The 14,797-nt window shown below is 32.5% G+C and overlaps 1 protein-coding gene across 14 annotated transcripts in view; it reads left to right on the top strand.

The window, feature by feature from the left end:
• Window positions 1-1,694: 1,694 nt before the first annotated feature.
• Window positions 1,695-14,797, top strand: part of Unc-115a (actin binding LIM protein Uncoordinated 115a) — a 31,479-nt gene continuing 18,376 nt past the window's right edge. For 3 of the 14 annotated variants that reach the window (XM_086912086.1, XM_086912085.1, XM_012491219.3), the window contains exon 1: window positions 1,695-1,883. In XM_086912086.1, coding sequence (XP_086768212.1) covers window positions 1,880-1,883 — 4 coding nt within the window. In that variant the 5' untranslated portion in view covers window positions 1,695-1,879. Of the gene's footprint in view, window positions 1,884-7,737; window positions 8,215-14,797 lie in introns of those variants that run through there. The other 11 variants (XM_012491216.3, XM_012491215.3, XM_031918771.2 and 8 more) reach the window with 7 other exon arrangements.

Genomic DNA, 14,797 nt, shown 5'->3' with positions numbered 1-14,797 from the left:
AAAATTGTATTTAATTGATTATATCTTTTGATTTTGAAAACGAGAAGTAAAGGATGATAGGAATTGATTATCAGCGCCATCTTTTAGAAGATGAAACACATCCTTTACAAGTTTGAGAGGTAAGAATTGAAAATTAGCACCATCTCTAGAATATTAAAAATATTTTATTGTGCTCAACAGATGGCGCTAGTTTTTAATTTTTATTGTATTTTATCTTGCTTTCAAAGAGAAATTTATTTTTATTATTTTTTTCATTCGACAGAGGGCATTAAAAGTCGTTTCTTATTTTATCCTTATCCTTTTTCCACTATTTGCTTTCTTTCTTTTATTTGATATACTCTACTACAGATAGCGTTGAATGTTCAATTTTTATTTTATCTTTGTCTTTTGTCATTTTTTTTTCTTTGTTCTTGGAAAAATTTGGAAAAATCGACATAGTAAAATTCCTATCATTTCAATTATTTCAATAGTTTATATAAATATAATATATATGTATAATATTGAATATAAAATGTATATACTACAAAATAATAGATAAGATAATCTGTTAAATATTTCTTACTTATTTTTTAATTTTATATTGAATTTTAATTTTAATTTCAATTATTAATAATATTGCAATCTTATTCTGAAGCAAATCGATAATGTTAAAATTGATATTAAAATGGTAAAGAAATTCTAATATTTTTGAGATATAGAGTAAAAAAAGTTTCTGTTACTTAGTTTGTGATTTTATTTGCAAGTGTTTAATTTTTTACAATATTTCAGATGAAATATAAATATTGTAAATATAAATGTTGTTTGAATATATAAATTACACATCACAATAAATTACATCAATTCTATGATTTGATTCAATTGCCAGATAAATCAGTAATATTTTTAAAATTTATGTTATTATATAGTAATATCAAATATTTTATGTGATTGTGTATATTTTAGTTATATTATATTATGTATTATTTCTTATATATATGATTATATTTTTTACATAATTATATTTTTCACATTAAATTTGTTTGAAATTCAATCATTTAGATCTTCACATTATGTTTGAAAGAATGTAAATAATATTCATTATATTTATAAATTATTTATTTTCAAGTAATATTATTATTTATTTTTAAAAATAAATTTATAATATAATTCGAATATTATAATGTAAATTATGATAATATATTAAATATTTAATATCTCACAATGGTTAAAGTATATCGAAATTAATCAAAATTTTGCAAGAAATGATTCTATTTCTTCATTCATTGAAATCGCTTTATTTTGAAAAATATGACATTATATTGTTCCATAAATCATAATTGCGAAATTTCATTCATATTGAAAGCACAATATTTTACATTATTCCACTGAAGTGATAGTTAAAAATGTTACTTTTGTTTTTTCGTTTGGCGCTATTTTGCTTACATATATAAAATTTTAGCATACTATATATTATGCTATCTTTTTATATTTTATATTTTATATTTGTTTATTCAATCTATTATAAACTTTTAAAACACATTAGATAAGTATTGATAAAGAGATGATAAAATATTATTTTATTTAATTATTATTTTAAAAAATTATTTTTAAAATTATTAAAAATTTTCTTGCAATTTTTCTAACATTCAATACTAGGTGATTGGAATCTTAGATACGGTAATGAGAAAACAGATGCGCCTGCGCATTGTCACGCTTGCTCGCCACTACAATGTCGGACGTTGAGCGTTCGGTGGTAAGACGGTCTCTTGCGTTTTTCGTGATTTCCTAAGTGAAATTTCGTGCTGTTTCTATTTGTGATCAGTGGTATAATATGATCGTGTAACTCATTGACTACGACTAACTGCCGTTAGAAATATTATATCTCGTGCCAGTTGTAAAGATGGGTAAGTAAAAGGCGGAAACCAAGTACTAAATGCCGGCTAGCTTTTCTCTCTCTCCGCGACTTCTCTATTTGAGGCGAATATATGTATATATGTGTGTGACTCGTTTACTATTGCCAAAGAGTTGAAAAACGTGTGTTTGGGGTACGCCCCTGTATCATGCAGTTTCTGTTCAATTTTCACGGTCTTTTCCTCGTGATGAGAATAGCGAATGTTTTCCGAAAGGATCGTATCGTTAAACTCACTCGGGGGACTATAAATAGGTAGATCCATCGGTTTGACGTTTCCTAGGGTAAGCTCTCAACGTATGAACTTCCACCAATGTTTTTCCTGTTCATTTTGTTTTCGCGCTATTTGAGAGTGACCTGCATTCTTAAACAGTGCTGGCTCGTATTCGATCTTCAACTACCAGTAGTATCATCATTAGAATAGTTCGTGAAAAAATTAATTTTTTCTTTCTTTTCTCACATTTTTGTGACGAACTTGAATTGATTTAACAAAAGTAGAAAACAAAGTATTCTATCGTGTGTTATTCAGGTTTTTTGACATATTATAATTATTGCGTAATCCCGCGCGTTTAAGATAGAAATGTTAATTTCTGCATTCCCGGATGTTTTACCATCGAATATACATGAGAGTTTTCTCATAAAATTATTTAAAGAAAATAATCTATATTATCGTTAATTCACATGAGATTTTTTTAATTCTATAAGCCATTCTCACAAATGTATATTAACATAATAAGTATATAAGTGCGTATAAATTTATTTTTCCTGGATAACATAAAAGCATTCCTTTCCTGGATTGTTTGAAATATCGACTCAAGTGAAATTCTCTTCGTTGCGTGGTCCGTGCGTAGCACCGATTTCAAGACGGTATCTGAGGACGCTCGTGCAATTATGCGTTCTACCCACGCAACCGTACCTTGCACGATGTATGCGCTTCAATACTTATGCAGTGTTGAGTGGAGTAGCGAAATATACAACATATACTGCAAAGCGAGTTTCACGAACCACAGAGTTGCATCCTGTCACAAAGGCTAATGCTATTATCTTATTCTTTTTTCTAATACACAAAATTTCGTTCCATGTCATTTTATTTTTTTGATACATTTAAATACACAATTTTATTCTATTCAATGTAAATATATTAATGACCCGTGCTTATCGTTTCTCAAACACAAATTCAAGATTAGTTTCTATATATGGAACAAACGCAAATACGATGACACACTTAATGAATCTCGCTTTTTCTAAACTATATAGCACGGCGCTATATACGTCTATTGCCTTTAAATATTGACTTCCCTCGAATATAATTCCCATTTTATTATCTCTGCAGGAAACATAATTTTGCTATTGCTATTAATATATATTTAAATTTTGTCGTATACTTAGCATATTTCGGGATATTTCCTTATAATTATACAGTTCATGTATTATAAAATACATAATTATCAATAATCTCCGTTTCGAAGTTTAACATAAAACCGATAACCTGGTTCATATGGAATTACTTTCGCATGGAATCGATGTACGTTACCTTTCGCACCCTCGTTTAGCGCGTATTCCACTTGAGTTATAAATAGGCGTTTTAAATAATATGTCAATCGACGAATGATATTGATTTTTTCTTTTCTTTTGCGTCCCTTGTATATTGACATACATTTGGTACAAGGGTCTTACCCTCGGAGAGTGTCGTTAACTCCGTTGCCGGCTTTCAGTGAAACTGCAACCGCTGCAGATCGATACTTGCCCCCCTTGTGTTCGATTCACGCTGCGCTAGTAACCGGAAGGGACAATCCCATCGAGTGAAATGCATCGAAATTGGCATGGACGCGCACGCTTGTGTTTTTCATTTAGCAATAGAAGTTTGCATGAACGATCAATAAAAATCTGAATGCGGTAGATTCATGGCATGTGGAATCATGCAACTATTCGAATTATCGCGAGGCATGTAATGAAGCATTAATAATCGAGGAGGAAATGGTTTCACGCATTCAAATTAAATTGAAATTATAGAACGAATCGGTTTTTTTTCACAAGAATTCTGTTCCGATGTTTACTTTGAAAATAGTCCGACTGCAACAATGTTTCTATCTCGAGAGAGAGATAGGGAGGGAGACTGCGGTTACGTGGGTTATATATATATTATATGCGTTCAAAAGAATATAGCATTTATAGGGTGTTTCAGTTGTATTGATTCGTATAAATATGAGAAAAAGTTGAATAATTCACTGGTTTATCATTAACTATTATAGTTCATTTAAAAATTAAGAATTTTGATGAAAAGACAAAATTACATGTAATTAACTAAATTATATTTCAATTCAATGTAAGGAATAGTATTTTTTATTTTGACATTATTTTCAAACATTACTTTCAAAAATTAAAACTTGATAAATAATCGTTGCAAATTCAAACTAATTTTCCAAAATAATTTAGTATTTTAATAATTTTATAAAATAGCAGGTGATAGTTGATCAATTTCTGGCAAATAATCAAAAATAGAAAGAATCTTTATCCCGGACAAAGGACATTAGTCCAAATTCTTGATCCTTTCTCTCGAATATATGCGAATCGATATTTTACCTCCCGTATTCGGGTTACTGGTAAGAGGTCCTTCGAGGAAGTCACTGAAGTGAATGTAACGTAACTCCATGGTTACATAACCTGTGAAATGCGACGAAATATTATTTATTATCCCATAAGCAGATATGATTACATTTGAATATCGTCTCGTTTCTCTGCAATTCCATTGGTAGAAAAAAATGCATAAATGTAATTTTTTCTTCGAAAATCTTAATATATCTATGTTGTATTAAATTCTTCGAATATATTTCCTTTTTGCCGAAGCAACATTAATCGTTACAAATTACTAAAGTCTCTAATACAAAAATCGATGCTAAATGTCAGGATATACAGTCGAGGATTACTCGGAACAATCGTTTGAAAAGAACAGGAGAAAGTAGGTATAGTACGTCGAAATGAGAAAAAATGAAAGTTGTATCGAAACAATCTTGCACTCTTAATACTACATTTATAATTCTTAATTAAAATATTAACTTGAAAATTTTTGCATTTTTTATGGAATGTTACTGTATATTTTGCTAAATATAAGTAATTTATTATTCCTGTTCTTCTATTTTCACAATCTCGTATAACAACTCGATTCTGTACGATTCTGTATGATTACAATTACATATTGTAATTTAAAAAATTTTCAGAATTTCAGATTTAATTATTATCGATCACTTTAATCATTTTATTCTCTCGCATGTTTTTCTTAATGCGATATCGAATTCATGAAATAAAAGTAGAAGAAAAGAAAAAAATTACGCGAACCTATTTAATTATCTTATCGTGGAGACAAGTGCGCGACAAAATGGGAACGCTGGAAGAATTGCGGTCACTGGACACCTCCGGTGACTTAAACGGATTGACGTCTTATAAAGTTTTATACAATCTTCGCATGTGTTCAATCTGTTAAAAGTATATGGGATAATCGTAAACCGACAATAAGTAGAAGTTTCGTCATTCTAAAGAGAGATATTCGCATGATAATGACGATCAAAGTTGCGACTATTTGAAGGAATACCAGACGAAAAAGGATCCGGTTGATCGTCTAAACCGCGGTCTTGCGATAACAGACAAGAAAGCAAACTTAAAAAGCCGCTACGTGACTCAGTCACGCAGGTATTGACACTCGACGCGCATCAAGCGTTGCTGTCTTATTTTTCTCTCTCGTTTCGCGTTTCTTCGATTCGTTGCACGATACTAGCCGTCACGCATTCCTGATCCGCGTGCTGGTCGATCATGCCTCAGCGAATCTTTCCACGAGCTTTATTATTATTATTTTATATATATATTTCCCCCTCTTTTTTCACTCTTATCAAAATTATAATATAAATATAAAATATTTAAAAAAAAATAGGATAGATATAAATATAGATTTTACATCTATTCAAGAAATAAAAAGACGATATAATAAAAAATATTATAAAAATAGTTTAAAATTCGCGATATGCAGTCACATGATTTCCCATTCTTCTGTAACGCACATGCATTTATAGTTAGTCCGAAGAGTCCGAAGCTTGTAATATCGGTTTAAAAATCAGAAAAATTCAAAAATAAATTGACTGTGTGCTGTAAATGGTGCATCTTTGTTGCATTAAGTTCTACTTTTATCATCTTATAGATGTATGTACTTATGTATCTTATAGATGTGGCACGTGCAGCGAATTTATACAAGTGTTCAACAAATATAATTTATCTATCATAGATTCTTCTTCAGTTTGTAAGAAATTTTTTAATTTTTTTCATTCGTAATTTATTTCTATGTAAACGATTGATGATATCGATACAAAAAGAAATCATTTACTATTATAATTTATTTCGCCGATGATTTATATCACTCTAAAATATTTATTTTCAAATGCCGCTGTATAAATAATGTCTCAGTCCAACATATTCGCGTAATCTATATATCTGTAACAAATACCAGCACTATTTGAAAGCAGATAAGTCGTATAGAATTTCCTTTCGATGCACATACTGGTAACATAATAACACGATCGCGTAATTGATTTCGAGATAAAACATGCTCGTATTGTGTACGAACTACGATTAATTATTTCGATCTTGTTTTCATCCTTGATTCCCTTTTTTTCACGCAAAAAAATGGAATTTGATAAATTTTAATTCAATGAAAATTTAAACTCTATTGAAATGATCCAAATTACTTCAGAATTTGGCCAATCTTGATGATTCAAGGAGATTGATAAATTCGATGTAATTCGAACATAATTTGTGCATATAAACTGATTAAAATTGCACGTAATATATGTAAGTTTCTACTTGTTCCTTATCGAGGAAAGGTAAACAGAAATTTATGCAAACTCTCTTACGTGTTCATTTGATAATCCTCGACCTAACGATACTGTTTCTTCTTCTTCGTTGCGGAATTTTGTTGTTACCGTACGTGACTCGATCGTGCAAACAATACTAAGAAACGTGAATGAGAACTGTAAAGCAAGACTCCACCGTGTTGTTTTCCATTGTTAATTAATTGATAACGATGCGTTATTATCGTATCGTTGCTAGCACGTCGATTTCTTCGCCAACCTTGATTACTTTGCGATCGTATATCGCGATGACCTTCGCGTGTAGATGGTCGAAAAAACGATTAGGCGCACCCTTTTTAAGAATTTAATCACAGCATCGTTGCAAAAGTGTCCGATATTCAGCTTATTCCTTAAATAAGATAATTATCGAACAGTAAAAAAAAATTATCGCAAGATATTTAAAGAAAAAAGGGAATAAAAGAATAGAGATATGGTTCAAGGTACTACTGTTTCGAAATAACCCTTGGGATATCGGGAGACTAAATATAGCTGCATACTGATTGGAAACAGCTCACGTTCCATTAATAAACCTTCCATTAAAAACAATTTTTAATTAAAAGTACACGCGTCATTCTATTATTTCTGCGAATTTTAATTATAATATATAATTTTATAAACGTTTTTTAACTAAACATTTAACGTAGCAAGGATTGAAATTTATTTTATAAATTAACTTATAAAATATCATCTTTATTCTACGTTCACGGAAAAGGAAATTATGGAACCATATTAAGTTATATAATTCCATCGATTCATAAAGAGACAAAGGCCACCATTTACAGCGGGACGCAACAAATTAATCGGTGAGATCGATGCGATCGATACATACAGGTATTTTCGGCATGGATCGTGATTATTCGTCGTGCATGCGTACAATCACAGCGTATAGGAACGGCCGTGAAAAGTAAACGTCAATCGTGGTTGACAATCGGAACTCGACGCACGAATCCTCAGCGCCTCCGGTCTCGATCGTTCGCCGCTCATCGTCAGTCGGCGATCGGCGCTCGTGCTGTTTGTATCGTGTTTACGGGTGTCTCGAATTCGTGATCGCATGTATTTATCGCCGCAAGTATTCCTGTGAATATTTCAAAGTGTCGCGAGGTGTCTTAAAATTGTAAATTCTTATTTTTAATAGAACATTTTATTTTTGATCTCTATCGTTATACTTTTTATTCTCGTAAAAAATCGTATCGAACGATAAATTGGCCGACATTCTTAATCGTGATACACATCGATTATCTTATCGTGGTCTATACGGAAAGAGAAAAAAAAAAGAGAGGTGTAGTTCTCGTTGTGGCGTTACTGCGAGTGTTACGCAATCGTCACGACCAACCGGTATAATGAAGTCGAAGACGAGCGAAAATTTTATTGCGAGTGAAAGTAACGGGGTCAAGAGGGACCAGGAACTCAAGCAGAAACAGCTGAAAAGGGGTAAGGAGTTCTTTTCGAGTCGGGTAAACTGCTGCTCGAGACAATCTAGGGTGGAAATTGTGCCGGATAATATTTTAAGGGGAGAAATGAAATGTTTGGAATAAAATAAAATAAAGTTTGAAATCCTGAATGATGAATGCTTCGTGATATTGCGATTGTGTCATCCGATATTATCTGGAATTTCTTCTCGAAATTTTATCGATAAAAAGATTAATAATAAGATTAAAATTCGTCGATTTAGAATATATGTTTTTTTAAAAATTTTCCAACAAATATTATAGATACGTTAGCGTAAGAAAATATATTTCTAAAAAAATTTCGAGAACAATGACTTAACGATTTAGGTTTTTATGATTTCGTTTCGAGTGTCTTTCGGAGACCTTGAATTTCGTGTAACGTCATCCGCGTTAATTAATCACACACGATAGACGAAAGTAATTGTAGCGAACTGCAAAAACGTAACGCTTAATGACTGCGTGATATCATACATGATTCTTAGATAATGTGGGCAAAATTTTAACTTTATTTTAAACGAGTTTAAATTTCAAGAAACAATAGGATAAAGGTGCGATTTCGAACAAACGATTAGATAAAGAGAATAGAACGACAAGTAGCAGATCTTGAAAAAGAAAGGAATTATTAGATAACTGTCGGTTATCTAACTAATATTTTTCTTTGAGTTTGCTCACTGACACGCGAAAAGTTCATCGATACGATCCCTTTCTTTCCGCCGTTTCCTCGAACGGCTCGTCACGATTTTCTCCCTCCGATGTTCGTGACGTGACCAGCAAAAAGAACGTGACCGTTCAGACACGATCGATGCATCTTTAAGCAGAGAACGATCGCCAATGAAAACTTCGAGAAAGGAGAAAGAACTTTCTTGTTCCTTAAATAGAATGATGCAGAGATGAAATCATAAATTTCTATATCTAATTAATAATTATATATATATATAAGTTTTTGTTTTCAAAGTTCTTTAAAGTTCTTTTTTTTTTTCTTTACTTTTGTATCTGTTAAGATAATTTTCGTATATCATACTTTATCATCGTGGTATTCGATTCTTTCTTACGAGAGAAACATCGTAATTTTTGAAAATTATTGGAAATCGAAGAAATATGAGAATATTTCGCTTATATATATATATATATATAAGATCACGTAATTTTTCTGCATAACGGTTTATAATTATTACGATATCGTTTCACTAATCATTCGACAACGTCTCGATGAAAGTTAAGCGGTATGCAGGCCGCTTTGTAATTCAATTCTTCGTGCATTCGTTTCTCGTGGGCTACCACTCAATGATGTTCGATACATTATTAAATAGTTGTAACACATAGCCATGATGCGGTTAATTGCACACAAAAGACTCATTACATCCTGTTGCATAAGCGACGAACGATTATCATATTTTCTTCGCAATGTATCTTTTTAATTAACGTGGTATCGATCTATTTTCTTTTGTCCTTTTTTTTTTTTTTGTAAAAAAGTTTTACTATAAACACCTATAGTTTTGAAATCGAATATTAATCGAATAATAATGATAATATTGGCCTGAATTCTCATCGAATCGTAACGAACGATTTAGTAACGTTTTTTATGTTATATTATTGATACGATTAGATAGGGCGTGCAAAAATACCGATAAGCGGAGAATGAGCTATTAAAAGCCTAGTCTTTGATAACGTTCAAACGTTGGAATCTTTGTCTACTCGCAGTTGTAGTAAAAATCGAAAAAATACTAGAATCTAGAACAAGAAAGTAACTTTCCGACACAAGAATGTTAAATAATTGTGTTAATTATTTTTGTGAAATATTTTCTTTTGTGAAATGTTTCATATTTTTCCCAGTTTTCTTCTAAAATATCAAATCACGTTCAATTGCGTTCGAAAAATGGTTAACGATTGACGGCGATCCCTAAAAATTCATTAAGTACGTACAATCGTTGGCCGATCGCGTGTGACCCAAAGTGCATTGAGAAAAAGATCTAGCCACTTAGGGGTCGTCGTGTTTGACCCCACTTTGCGACATCCTATTTAAACCATTTATGAATCATATTAACATACCGAAGCGGAGAGGAACGTATGTGAAACGCGTTATTCTCGATGATGGATTACGAGTTGAATCGTACGATATCATAGATCTAACCAAACCGGTTTCCTTCCTTTACGAGAAGAAAAAATCCGCGAGGTTTTTAGTGGTTTCATCGATCACTGTAATATTATCTAATATTGTGAAACGATCAATTGATTTATTTAATATAAAACGAACGTCATCATATCGATCAACGATCAATAAAATAAAGCGATAAAATATATACGAGAAATTCAAAGTTTTCTTTTCTTTAAACGTATACATTCTTGTTGCCTTCAAGGGTTGATTAATTTTCTCGAAACTTTCGTCAGAGGGCATTCACTTTGCATTCTGTTTCATTGTTACTGTGACCTACTTTAGGAAATGAAATCGAGAGAGTAAAGTTGATTATTTATTAAAAGGTGGTTTCTTTATTCAAAGATGTATCTTATAATAAAAATAGATACTGCAGAAAAATTAATCAGGTCATGTTTATACGAACCTTCCCGTACTCCCTTTGTCGTTGTTCATCCCTTGCAACTATATGAGCGTATACACGTACACGTATCTTAATGAGATTAAATAGATTCTAAACCAGTCCATGTATTTATACCTCAACAACCATCGTTAGTTAAGATGGAACGATTAATGGCACGTCGAATAAAGGACGCATTGAAAAATATAGTACGCGACCAGGTCGTTGAACCATGGAATTAATAACACGGAATTTCGGATGAGATTTTTAGTAACCTGGAAACACAGTTTCGTGACATCCCATTTAAACAAGATTATGAATCATATTAATATATACCGTGTCGGGGTTCCGTTGCATGTGGGACGATTCGCATGTGGATGAACCGCAATTACGCAATAATTATTTACCTTAATAAATTGCCTTGTGTTGAATCGTTTAACGAAATCATCATGATCGATCGGACGTGAATCGATTCGTAGAAAAGATTTTAAAGGCGGAGAAGAAATAAAGAATAAGAACTCGAGTGGTTCCGTGGGTGTCACAGCTTGCCGGATCCGGTTGATCATCGTTCATTAAAAATTCTGATCTCCTCCTACGAACTCTTACCGGTTCGCGTATTATCAACGCGGCGAATTCCACGCCAGAAATTTCTATGAAGATTATTAAAGCATGTTTCTACATCGCTCGCGTAGAAATAGCACTGCGATTGCAAAACGCTACGCGCGAAGATCGCTAATATATCGTAGAAAATACGAACGAACGTGGCCCAATTTCGGCGAAACGACGAATACTTTCAAACGTCTCTCGTCCATTTTATCGTTGCTTATCGTTACTTTAGATAGGATTAGAATCGGAATGAGGTCGTTTCAGATTCCTCGCGGACGAGATTTCTTGTTCCCTAACGGTGGTATGCATAGTTTGCGGTAGTTGGTCTATCCAATTATTCTAATAAGGGATATTATAGTGTTCTGGAACAGTTGTACAAAGTATATAGGTGCGTCTTTCGTGCTCCTTGACAGAATCGTCGACTTTATTATTCATTGCGAATGGTAAATATCCGGGCAAAGATCCTCGATGATCACTCTAATGTATTATATTGTTATGTACTTTATATATTTGTATTCGTTAATCTTTCTATTATTTCGTTCTTATGGCTGTCATTATAACTACATCAGTAATAAGCCATTAATGGTTTCATGGTAATAATGGAATGGGTTAGTGGTTTATTGAAGTATCCTTCTCGTTTCAATGGTATCATGATAATAACAGGAAAATAAACGACTTGAAGTAAGCTTGTTCAAGTACGATTCAACGAATAACATTTAGTTGCTATGTCAAAGAGTTAAATCAAAAGATTCTACTGCGCTTTTATTTATGCGATCTTTCGATCTTTCTCAGATAGTAAAATAGAATCTTTAACCTTTCGCGGTTTCGTGTCGAATTGCGTTTAACATTATATCAATTCGATTCTTTTCGATTTTATCATACGAGATATATTCTTTTCGTGTAATTGTTGAACGAAAGTATATCAATATAGATATTCAGCGAAGATAACGAAAATATTCTACAACGTAAAAAAAAACTTTCATTTCCAATTTGTAATAAATTTTTGAAATATATCTTAATATAATTAAATATATCTTAAATATAAAAAAGTTGGAATAATTAAATAAATTGTTGATATCACAAACGATTAATATCAAACAAATAATCGATGGAAAGTTAGTTACCGAGTTACAATTGTATCCACCATAGTCGAAGGTGTGTCGTTTCAATGAGTAAATTCTAGTCGTTCCAAAGAGAAACGCATCTCGTATCGAAGTTTCTGGTAAACAAGTTTCGTATCAAACTCTCAATATTGCCCATTGAAATCTGGAAATTGAACTTTATGGAAGATATTCATCAACTTCGAACCGCAAATAATTTCTGGCGAAATTATTCCTCGATATTGTCGTGCACCATTATACGTTCGAACTATCACTATCAACGGATAGTTGAAAATTGTCATCGATTTTCTATAAGCAATTAAAATCGCTCGTAAAGAAATACATATGTAAAATTATACGGGACTTGTTCTAACTCACGTGACAGCAGGATGACGTCAAATATACGATCGTTCGCATGATATCATCGTATATTTTTAAAGTCGCGGTGTGAACGCTTGACGGAAAAACAAGCGATTCTGTAAACAGAGGATAATTATATGTTTCGATACGTTTTCGATTATTTAATCTAATCGACCGATAAGGCTAAAACCTCTATTCGATCTGCGGTAATTTCAATTATCGCGGTAATTTCAATAATCGCGCAATTTTTTGCCAAGAATTTATCTGATTTCAAAATCTCGATAAATTTCACAGTAAACGAGAATATTAGTAGTCGTATTAGTATGATTCGCGATTTAGCATAAGTTGAGTACGACTCAGCATATTGGCGCGGTGTTTAAACGAGGCTAAATGAGACGAACGAGAAAGCTTGATTTATACTTCCGGAAAACGAGACTCATCGTCTCGCTGTTGCGAAAAAAGTCACGTATTCTTTGACAAATTAATACATATTTAATACACTCATCGCGATGTAATTACTCGGGTCGCGTGTCGTATGTGTGTACAAGTTGATTCAAAAATGATACGAATTTGATTCGAAAAGATATCTTTATAAACTTCCAAAATTTATTACGTAAAGAAGTTGTAAGTATCATAACGTGTACATTTATTTAGTCTTTTCTCTTTTGTGTGAAACGGTCAATTATTTCGTTATACTTGTTTTTTACCACGCTATGCGATCTACAACATAAACTATTATTATCTTTATGTATTCATACACGTATCTCTATATTTAAAAATATAATTTTCTCGGGACGGTAATACGTATCAAAATTTACACTGACTGCGTGCTATTAAAATATATTAGACCTTCCATTTAACTGTGAAACGATAACCCGCCGAATCCTGCGATCTCACCTTTGAATCATCTCGTATTTTTGTCCCGATGATGACATCGCCCCGACTGTCAGCACGCGAGACTTACGTATGAACGTCACGCACGATTCGTGGCCGCTTTTTTCTTCCAACCAGGGGAGAAAGGAACCTGATTACCCATCAGCCACGAGAAAGTGGATTACCTCGGTTAATCGCATTTCACGACCGCGAACAGTTTCGCGATACTCGGGACGGAAATTGAGTTATTTGCATGACGGTCGATCGATCGTCGATCTCAAAAAGATAATCCAGCCTATCCTCTTTTCTCGTCGATCAACCGTTCGTCGTCGCAACCTCCTTTTCTTTTCGCACGTTATAATGCTTCAACTGATAGACGGCAATTTATGGATGTGTATACACGAGAAGGAAGAGGGAACGAGAGATTTCTTCGCGTTCAAAACAACCGATAACGTAACGAAGAGAGACTTCTGACGGGGGATCGAATCATTGAATTAGAACGACCCGTTGACTCCGCTCTTTCAAGACCTTGTTCTTGATCATACACATGGGAAACTTCTTACGGAGTGTAATTTTAACTTGAAACATCGTCGAGGTTGCCACGCAAACATGCAAGCGTTTTTCATCTAACCGGATTTTATCTTCAATTGGTACTTCGAATAAGTCGTTTGTTGGTAATTCACAGCAGTTTGGATTAAATCATTTTATTTTAAAAGTAGTTAGCATCTAGTGTTTTTCAATCGAGACGTAGAATATTAATTAAATTTAAGAGATTTTTAATTAAGCAAGCTACGAATCTAATTCAAACTCTTACGATCTATCTGTACTATAATAATTGAAGATTATTAATCACAATAGGTGATTGTTCAATTTTTTAACGTATATGAGCAAGCAAGGTCGTTCAAAAAAGCAAAAGAGGAATATGATAATGAAGCGATATACATACTCTGTACAAATATTCAAAGTAAACGTGTTATTCTCCTTATTCTCCTCGGATTAACGAATTAACGATGAAATATTTGGTTCAACAATTAGCATCCTTAATCTCAGGTAATTCGAATTTTCTCGATTCTTCTTAATTGAAATATCGCTGCGT

Source organism: Apis florea, unplaced genomic scaffold (genome assembly GCF_048593485.1).
Source record: "Apis florea isolate Af1SG1 unplaced genomic scaffold, ASM4859348v1 contig_3367_pilon, whole genome shotgun sequence".
Classification (NCBI taxonomy): Eukaryota; Metazoa; Arthropoda; class Insecta; order Hymenoptera; family Apidae; genus Apis; species Apis florea.
The sequence above is the reverse complement of the archived record's forward strand: the minus strand, read 5'-3'. Positions and strand labels throughout refer to the sequence as shown.